This window comes from Pantherophis guttatus, chromosome 2, assembly GCF_059756535.1.
Source record: "Pantherophis guttatus breed Tessera chromosome 2, ASM5975653v1, whole genome shotgun sequence".
NCBI classification, from domain to species: domain Eukaryota; kingdom Metazoa; phylum Chordata; class Lepidosauria; order Squamata; family Colubridae; genus Pantherophis; species Pantherophis guttatus.
This window is the reverse complement of record NC_142064.1, coordinates 16,575,416-16,585,391: the sequence shown is the minus strand read 5'-3', so window position 1 is coordinate 16,585,391 and position 9,976 is coordinate 16,575,416. Positions and strand designations below refer to the sequence as shown.

The 9,976-nt window shown below is 39.8% G+C and overlaps 1 protein-coding gene across 48 annotated transcripts in view; it reads left to right on the top strand.

The window, feature by feature from the left end:
• Positions 1-558: 558 nt before the first annotated feature.
• Positions 559-9,976, top strand: part of TCF4 (transcription factor 4) — a 427,155-nt gene continuing 417,737 nt past the window's right edge. For 10 of the 48 annotated variants that reach the window (XR_015732061.1, XR_015732055.1, XR_015732054.1 and 7 more), the window contains exons 1-3: positions 2,428-2,990; positions 4,123-4,214; positions 5,938-6,010. Coding sequence is in view for 37 of the 48 variants with exons in the window: in XM_087885577.1 (XP_087741703.1) it covers positions 2,930-2,990; positions 4,123-4,214; positions 5,938-6,010 (226 nt within the window). In the remaining 11 variants the exon portion in view is untranslated. Of the gene's footprint in view, positions 1,394-2,044; positions 2,328-2,427; positions 2,991-3,900; positions 4,215-5,079; positions 5,356-5,400; positions 5,601-5,937; positions 6,011-9,976 lie in introns of those variants that run through there. The other 38 variants (XR_015732063.1, XR_015732060.1, XM_087885584.1 and 35 more) reach the window with 12 other exon arrangements.

The following is a 9,976-nucleotide window of genomic DNA, read 5'->3' as shown; positions in this document are numbered from 1 at the left end:
GCAGCCTCAACATTTGAGTTGCTTTGCTCTATGATCCATCTGTTGATCCTGTTTCTTTTTTTTAAAAAGATCAGCTGCGGTTAACAGACTGCCACCTGTTTGAAGTCCTGGTGTCTTTTTATCACTTCCTCTCTCTCTCTCTCTCTCTCTCTCTGCCTGACCCTCCATAGAGTGTCACCATGAGGAGGGAGAATCTTTAAAATAAGGAAGGTCCCCTCCTACAACTTTGGGTACAGCTTTGAGAGCCAGCCTCTCTGCAGTGCCCCCAGGGGCTAAGCAAACCCAACCCACACCCAAGTCAGAAAGGAACCATTCAAAGCAAGAAAAGGTTAAGCCAGGCTGCAAAAAAAACCCAAAAAACTGATTCCATTTCCCCTTTGCTTGTCTCCACAGCTTGCAACAGAGCGATGCCAGGGGCTGGAACGAGCCTGCAGCTCGGAGGTATCTCTGAGCGTGCGCGTTACACACAAAAAAAGGAGAGACCTCAAGACTTTTCTGCTCCTCCTTCAACGTTTGGTTACATTCCCCTTCCAGAGTTCTGTTTCCTCCATCTTAGCTGACTTTCTAGCCTGGCTGTTTACCTCTCTATGCTCCCCTGCACTCCCTCCCTTACTGGCGGCGTCATTTTCTGTAATAGACGACGCAGCAGGAGCGAGCAACGTGCAGCGGCGGGAGCTGCAGCTTATTCTCCCCCCCCCCTTTTATAAGCACCCCTGCATTGCCCGGATGTGAATGGATTACAATGTCTCTTTCAGGGAAACGTATTACTATCAATTTCTCCGTGGGGGAGTCCATAGTGATGGTCAGAAAGAGGAGAGATTTCTAAAGTTGGAGCAAGTTTAAGACTTTTTTTTTTTTCTCTCGTGGTTTAAAAAAAAAAGAGAGAGCGAGAGGGGCAGGGTGTGGGGAGCGTGCAGCAGCCGATATATATGTATATATATATATTTGTTTTTGTTTTTAAAATAGCTTATTAGCCGGGCATGTGTTTGTAACGAAAGACACGAGGGAAAGTTACCGGATTTTCCTTTTTTTCCCCCCCCTTAAACCAAATTTGCTGTGCTTTTTTTATTTTTTATTTTTTGGCTGGTTTTTTAAAATTTTGTTTTGTTGAGGTGGGACGAACTTTTCTTGGCAATTGACTCATTGTGGATAATCCAAAACAAAGCAGAATCCCTGCTCCGGGGTTTAATTCCTTTTTTTAAATATATATATATATATAGTGGAGTATTTTCTGCAACGAAGACGGAGTCCGTGTTAAAAGGACTTCGTATTTTTGAGAGTCAAATACACGTGAGATCATAAAAGCACCTTTAACAAGAAGACTTTTTTTTTCTCTTTGCTGCCCCTAAAATACATTTCCTTGGAATATTGTGAACACATTGTTCCATTTAAGGTAAAGTTACAATTTCCTCTTAAGAGTGCTTTTTTTTTTTCTTTCTTTCATGTTGATCCCAGTGTTATTTTTCTCTCTCTTTTTAACTTGCTACAACTTAAGCAATATGAATTGAACTGCATTGTTTATGTGATGCGAGTAAGCCAGCCACACACTTAACTTAAAAAAACCAGGAGCGCCTAAAACTGAATAAATAACGTGTGCATGAACTGCAAAGCCTTAACGCGCTAATTGGAAAGAAAATGAATTTTAGCTTCGATCTCGCGGGTGGGTGTGGGGGGGGGAGGGCAAACCACTCTCGCTCGTGGTTTTCGTGTGGGGAGGGAGGCTGGGAAGGCGAAGGGTGCGAGGCCTGTGGTGGCAGCGTTTCGCGAAGTAGACCATGCTTGTAAAAAGTAAGGGGAGCGGTTGGCAATAATCTCTCACAAAACTTGCTTTGGGAACGCTCGGTTTTTCCTCCAAAGTTTCCCATTAATGCGCTCGCTCTGTCTCTCTGCGCTCACCTCCAGATTATAAAAACCCAGCCTTCACTAGCGTGGGAAAAAAAGAAAAAAGAAAAGATGCGCCGAACAACAACAACAACAAGAACTGATGGTGTTAGTGTGTGTGTGTGTGTGTTTTTAACAAGTATCCCACCAAACAATGGTTGTGTGGGTCTGGGTCTGGGGGGGGGCGGAGGGGGGGGAAGATGAGAAACCTTTGTATCACGTGCATTTGCAGGGGAGAGAATCACCTTCCTCGGCTTGCCTTGGGGTGGAACGGCGGAAGAATGATTTTTGTAATATAATAAATCTTAAAAGTGCTTGGGGACTGGGGACGTGGAGAAAGAGGCGGGAGGAAGGTAGGAAGGAAGGAGAGAAAGAAAGAAAGAGCCGGCCAGCCAGTGTGTAGGTTGGTTTCCAGCGACGGGAGCAGGGGCATGGAAGAAAACGAGGTGCCCGTTTGCTTTTATTGCGTTGATGTACATATATATATATATATTTCCTTGGAGCGTGGAGTGGGGGGGGGTTTGCAATGCGTGCGCGTGTGTTCGTGTTGGGGGTCCTTTGCGAGGCAAAACTGCCACCGAGGGAGCGGGGCGGCTCGCGCTCCTCTCTCTTTTTTTTTGTCCCCCCCCCCCTTTTCTGAACTTGCAATCCGGCTTTCTATTCGAATTTGTGTGTGTGCGTGTGGGTTTTTTTGGGGGGGGGAATTGTTTGTGTTTCCCCCCCTCCTTTCCCCCTTTTTTCCCTCCCCCCCTCTCTCTTTACCCTAAGGCAGGCAGGCAAAAAAAAAAAAAGAGAGAGAAAGAGAGAGAGAGACAGAGAGTTTGCTTTAGGAATCAGGGCTACTTCCCTCCTCCGCCGCGTTTTCTTCGCCCGGCTTTTTCCTCCTTAATTTTTTTTTTCCCCCTCGCTCCTGTTCAGGGAGAGCTTTCGCGTGGCGCCTGCGAGGTTTCTTCTTCTTCTTCTCTCTCTCTCTCTCCCTCCCTCTCTCCTCTCTCTCTCCTGCGTGTGTATGTGTGCGGTTGGTTGGTGGATGCTGTAATTTCGAGCAATGAAATCCAGAGCTCGGGGCTGTGGTCGGAAAGGGACCCCCGTCTCGTCACTCGCGGCCGGTAGGTACCGGAGGTGCCCTCTTTTTTAAAGGAAAAAAAAAAAAAGCGAGAGAGAGAGAGAGAGTGAGTGGGGGGGGGGAAACGTGTTTTGGGGCTGGAGTTTAGTTGTGGCTGGTCCTTGATAGAGAAGAGCGCGGACGAGTGCCAGCGGTGCTCCATTTAAACACGCGGGATTTGCTGCCTCTCTCTCTCTCTCTCTCCCTCCCTCCCCCCCTCCCCGGGGTAGCAATGGCCCTTTTCACCCTCCTCTGCTTCCAATTGTTTTGCTTTAAAGAAACGGGTGACTTTGTTGCCAGCAGGGCCTGGAATACCTTTTCGTGTCAGTAGTTCGCTACTTTCCAGTCGGCGGCTACCTTTCAATAAATCAGGGTTATCCGTGGGAAACTCCTTTTGCCCTCCTTCCTTTTAATCAGAAACGAAACAAAACTCTCCAGGCTGGGTATCAAAAAGGCGGATTCTCTGGTCCTTTTTCTCTCTCTCTCTCTCAACCCCCCCCCTCCTCCGCCCCACACCTTTCCCATCCATTTATGTTTCCTTTCCCCCCCCCCCTTCTTCCTCCTCCTCCTCCTCCGTCCCCTTGTACCGACCCGAGTGTGCGTTTTGGTTTACTCCTAAGGACTTGGTTGCTCGCCCTTTGAATCAAATCCTCGGGAAGCGTCCGGTCGTTGGAGCGGAAAGGGACACAAAAAAGAAAAAAAGAGAAAAGGAGCTTGCCCGAGAAATAAAAAAAAAAATAAAAGTTGGGAGAACGGTGCCTGTTAGTTGCTACTCTTAACTACGTTTCTCTTCGTTCCTGTTTGAACCTCCTGTTGCATAAACGGTGCGCGGAGCAGCGCGGCTCCTGTTCTTCTCTGTGTCGGCTCCCGCCTTTGGGGTCAGAGTAGCTGCTAACCGAGTTTTTAGCCCGGTTCGTTAGAACTACGGTCTGAGTCTTTTCTTGTCTACTTCTTCCTCGTTGTCGCTTTTCCACACACAACCCCTCCCTCCCTTCGCTTCCCTTTCCACCTCTTTCCCCTTTCCCTAAGTCTCGTGAAAACAAAAAGAAAAAAAAAAAGAAGAAAAAAAATCCGATTGTTGTTTCCTGCAAGGCTCGGGATTGGGTTTCTGATTGCGGTTATTTCCATGTTTCTAGGTTTGTGTGATTTTGCTAAAATGCATCACCAACAGCGAATGGCTGCCTTAGGGACGGACAAAGAACTCAGTGATTTACTGGATTTCAGTGCGGTAAGAAACAACGGTGGAAATGAACAACAGCTGTTTAAAAAAAAAAAAGCACAGAAAAAGTCTGTTAAACTAAACCAAAACAAAGCCAAACTGAGTTTTTTTTAAAAGTACAATGAGTAATTTTTAATCAGCGGTTTTTTTTTTTAATTCATGGTAAATATGCACGCTCTATTACTTTACTGATTAGGATCTTATCTGGAGGAGATGGACTTTAAAGGTCTGCCATTTATTGGGATGTGTTCTTAGCATTTGACATCCTCTCCAAAATGAACCCACACATCCTCTGTCAAAAAAAAAAAATAATTAAAAAGAAATCCGGATATTTCTCATTATTTTCTGTGTATAAGAATTACTTAACGTGCTGCATTGCCTTCTAAAAGTAATGGCTGGCATGCCATTTAACTGATGGGTAAATCAGTTTCTTTACAGTGTACTTTTAGTTCTTCCCTTGTTTCATTTTTTGCCACCTGAAAAAGTGAAAGGAAATCCAGAAGTAGCCTAGCTTCAAGTTTTCACTGAAAACTCGTCTTGCTCTGCTATCAATGAATGAGCTGCAACTTTCCTGTGGATACCCCCCCCTCCCTCCATTGATGGCTAGCTCTCTGTGTGTGTATGTGTGTGTGATTTTTCTTTTCATTTTTCATTTTACCTATAGACTTTTTAAAATAACTCTTCTTGATTCTAAGGCCTAATATTAACCAAATCATGAGTAGCTGCTTAATAGAATATTCCCTGCATCCTTGGATTGCTCCCCACCCCAAAAAAAGCCGGTTCTGTCCTCCACTCTTAATCTCTCCCACCCCCACCCCCCTTTCTTTCCAATATGTCAGAAGTCTTTATTATTTATTCATGTTTGATGGGGAGTGGGGGAGAGAAACAAGATAAGTCAATTTCATATAGGATGCATTTGTGTCTTTAAAGACTTCTACTGTGGGAGGGGGAAATTAGGATCCAAGGGGGGGGGAGGAAGGAAGATGTTTCAGTGTGCTGTGGTCCTTCAGACTTCCCTTTCCAGACATGGCTTTGAGAAGTTTGGCTACAGGGAACTGTAGCCTGAGGCAGCTTGGTAGCCCCCACTTTGCTAACTGTTCTTTTTTTCATTTCTTCCTTTGCTTTTTGTAGTCTCTGACTCAGGAAGAAGGTGTGTATTATCTACCAGACACGTAGAAGAAGATGAAAACCAATTAGGGTTGAAATAAACGCAGGAGAGTGGGGGGGTGGGGGGGAAAGAAGAGAGGGAACCGAGAGTGAGTGTGAGTGTAATGTAATTGCTCTTGCACTAAAAGCTGAGGTGAAAATTTAGGGCAGGTGGAAGTTTCCAGGGCACTGATGAGAGGCAAATCCTAACAGAGGATGGAAATGGATATAACTTCATTTATGACCAAGGTTTCAGTAACAAACTTTTTATTCCACCCCCCCACCCCCCTTACCTTTGCCAGTCTGAATGTTTTTTAGGAAGGTTTTCGTTTGCTGATATGTGTGTGGGGTTGTTGGAGTCCCTCCTACCACGTATCTTATATTGTTTGGGGAATGCATAGAGGGAGAGAAAAAAAGAATATAGTTTTTTAAGAACTGTGTGGCTGCAAAGGCAGTGATGGGAGAGAGATTTCATATTTAAACAAAATCACGATGACAGCTTTTGTATAATGTTGAATGGAATTTGAACATAGGGGAAAAAAATAATTCTATTTACCAACAATAATACCTCTTTGTTTTCTTTTAGATGTTTTCACCTCCTGTCAGCAGTGGAAAGAATGGACCAACTTCTTTGGCGAGTGGACACTTTAGTGGCTCAAGTATGTACAATTTCTGTTTGGAATTCAGTTGAAGTGTTCTTAAAGTATATATTTTTTACCCTACATGTACGGTTAGCATGAGTTTGGGGAGCATAACTTTAGCTTGGATTAAGGATTTATATTAAGATCAGTTGAAGTGCTCTATTGTTCATATTGACAAATGTTTAGTATCTTAGGAAGAAGAATTCCATACACACATATGTATGTATATATATTTTGCAGGACCTATTTTAAGATGCAAGCCTTTTAAAACACACCTTTCCTTTTATTATATAAGAAGCAAAACCCAGTTCCCTAAAGATAGTAATTATTTTCATGTTTCAAAAGAGGAATAACCATTTTATAGTTCTATTTTGGTATCCATCCTCTTTTTTTTCTTTTCATCCTAATTTGTTCTAAGCATTAGCATATACAAATTTGGCCATCTATTAGCTACAGTCTGGACAACACTTCTGGCCATAAGCTGAAATCCTATTACAGTGACTTTCTTGATGATCGTAACAGCTTTGGGGAGAAAAAAAAAGAGCCTGTTGATATTAATGCAAATATTTATTATCTGTGTATGTGTTGAAAAATGTGTTATATTCATTGCAAATAGTTATTTTCTCTGTGACCCAAAGAAAGGGTCTGTTTTTTTGATGCAGGAACCTCTGAATATAATAATAATTGAATGTGGAATACAGAATATGTTTATGTATTGGGAAGAATTCATTTTCTGTCATGCTAGCAATGTGAAAGACGCATCTGAACTGTTCTTCCCTTAGTAATTGTATTTTATAGTGTTTCCTGCATTACTGAATGTTGTCCTTCGGATATATTTCTGATACATTTACAATTAAATAGCTGCAGCGTATTCAACATTTTGGCAATTGCACATAACTGTTTACTGACCAAAATTCTATGAGAGGAGCATCTCTGAACCAGATGTTAAATTTTGATAAGACTTTACAAGTTCATTATCTGTGTACGGCATTACCCTGTTATCAAATTCAATAGCAAAACTCCCAGTGATTTTAACAGGCCTGGACTAAGAATTCAAATGAATAAGAAATAAAATGATACCCAGTTTAGTATATATTTAATTATTTTAAATAGCTTACTTTAAAAATATTTTGAATGTTTTTATAACATTTTTAATAAATGATATCCTAACAACTAGGATAGTCATCTATTTGAAATTACTTTATATTTTGTTGCATCTTCAGATATTGTCTGGTTAATTCCTGGTTTTAAAAATGAAGGAATCTCTAACTTGATAGTATACTAACATTTATTGAATCCATACATCTTGATCCCTAAATACACATTTGTTAGCCATTTCTTTAGAATGTAGTATCTTACCAAGACATGTTTTATTTTAAAACAAAACAATTGTTCTAGTACAATCTTTTAAATAATGCATATAAGGAGGGTTTTTTTCATTACATAAGTAGTGTAAATTATTTGTGCCAGATAAATCATTTTATATTTAATCAATCTACAGATAACAACTGTTCTAACAAGTATTAGCAAGATGCTCATTTTTAAGGATTTGCTTTAGCTTAATAGTCTCCTAAGAGACTATTTTATCAACAGTTTTAAAAGGATGAAAAAAACCTTTTGGAAATCTAAGAAAAAAAAAGGAGCATTTTATTATATGCTTAAGCAACCATCTTCCTTTGATATGCAAATAACTGAAAAGAAGAAGAAAACACAAAAGCACGAAGTAAGATAGTAAAATTAAACTGAAGAGATTTCAAAACCATGCTATTTTTTTCTTAAGTCACCTTAAGACCAGAGTTCTAAATATATCTTGTAAGCTCTTGAATTTGATGAACTGATTTCCTATTTGTGAATGAGATAACATTAGAATATACTAAGCAGCTTTATGTTCTTGATTAAGACCAGTAATAACAATATTATTACTTGATTAAGTATCAGTAATAACAATGTGTCAAAATTGTAGAGATTTGTATGATTACAGAAAATGCTTTTCATGATATAGGTTTTTTTTTTAAATCAGTAAAGAATAGCTTTTAAAATGAATCATTTAGTAAGAAGAAAAGTTGATAGAAGCCAATATGTTATGAATCTGTCTCTAAATCTTAAAGAAAACTTGTGACCTGAAGTTATATTTACTATACTTTTATTCCTGATCTTGTTTCTTAATGTGTTTTTGACAAATGAACTATGCAGAGGAGTCCTGTACTTTGAGTTGCGTTATTGTTATGCTGAGTCGAAATATGGTTCTGTTATAAAGTGGTAGGAAGTACTCTTATGATGATATTTTAATATACACACAGTGTTGCAGAAAATCCAGCATTACTGTAGCTTAATGTCATAGTTTGGTCCATGGATAAGTGTACTAAGTAAATACGTTGTGTCCAGTTGAGGCTCAGATTTTACTTGTTTTCTACACAGAATCTGAAGCAATAGAGGTTGGTTGAGATACTACTTAGGATATCTTTTTATATCTCTGTTAAAATGGGTACTCATTTGATGAAAGGATGGGAAGAACTCAGATTTTGAGATTTTTTTTTAGTATAAAGCAGAATATTGCAAACAAATTGCATGTGTGCATTTTTTTTTTAAAAAAAACTGTTCGTTTAATACAAAATGATCTGATGTGGCATATAATGTGTGAATGAAAAGAAAACAGGCCTGGATTTCCTTTAAGGTTTTAATTTGCCAAATGTGGTTTCTTGCTACCTTTAGAACTTGCAAGGCGGAGAGGGAGAAACAAATGTAACCTGAGCCACAGGCCTGACATTCTCAGGGTGCATTTTTCACATGAAAGGGTTTTGTCAATGCTTTAAAGGACTAGCAGTTTTTGTTTGATGTTTGCAGGTGTTCAGCAGAGAGCTTTAAAACAATCCAGCCATAATGGTTCAGATGCCTTGTGACCTTAACAGGGAAACTTGGGGAAGGTGTAAATAATGTTTAGGTGCCTATCCCGACTCTGAATACTGTAGGCTATAGGTTGGATTATTCTTTGCCAGTTGACTTTAGGATATTAAGAGACAATTTCCACAGCCTTCAGAAAGGTTGCCAGCATGATGATGATGATTGCTTTTTGTTAGCCGTAAAAATGTTTAGAGCAAAATTATGGTAAACTAGGACTCTGTGGAGATCCTGGTAACATCTGCAAGCTGAAATGTTCAGCTATGTTCAAGAAAGGTTATTTTTCATTTAGTTTCTCCCCCTACTTGTGATTTTCTTTGCCCCCTGCACAAATATTTGCTTTCACATATGTTTTCAAGAACATCTTAAGGATCTCTAAGTGCAGGAGCTGTGGCAATTTTTAGGAAGACAAACTTTTCCAAATGTGTGTCTTTACAGATACACTCACAATGTTCCCTCTGATTAGTCCTTCTAGTCTCTTTCTAGATGTCATGCTATGTCCATCCATCCTTTCAACCATTTGAAATAGGAGAGCTAAGACGGAGATACGATGAGCACCTTGGGCTGTTGTGTGTATCATTTGAGCCTAAAACTGATCTGTTCTTTATTCCTTTATAATTGATGTGTTTATTCTGGAAGGTGAAATAGGTTATCTTTGCCATAGTTTTCTAGTGACCTATAGGAATGCTTGGTTGATATTTTCATTGGTTTATTTGCAGATGCTAATTTGTGTCACATGTTGAAATTCTTTGCTAGAACCTTGGCCCTGATTCTCATAAAGAGCTGATAATTCTATGTGTGGGCTGAACCATTTAAGATTGGGTTCCCATGGGATTTACCCATAGAGAAAATTCCTTCCCATGGGGAGAAAATTATAACAGCAAGAAGAGTTTTAATTCAGCCTTTGCTTTGACATAGATTTTTTTTTAAATGTAGGATTTTTTTTAAATGGAAGAAGATATATTTATGATAGGTATTGACTGACATTTCCTATCATAGAATAGATATCATTTAGTTTTAAATTCTTTCATCTTAAAATGATAAGTACCTTGTTTCCAAATTGCTTTTCTGTGAGCCTTTTTCTAT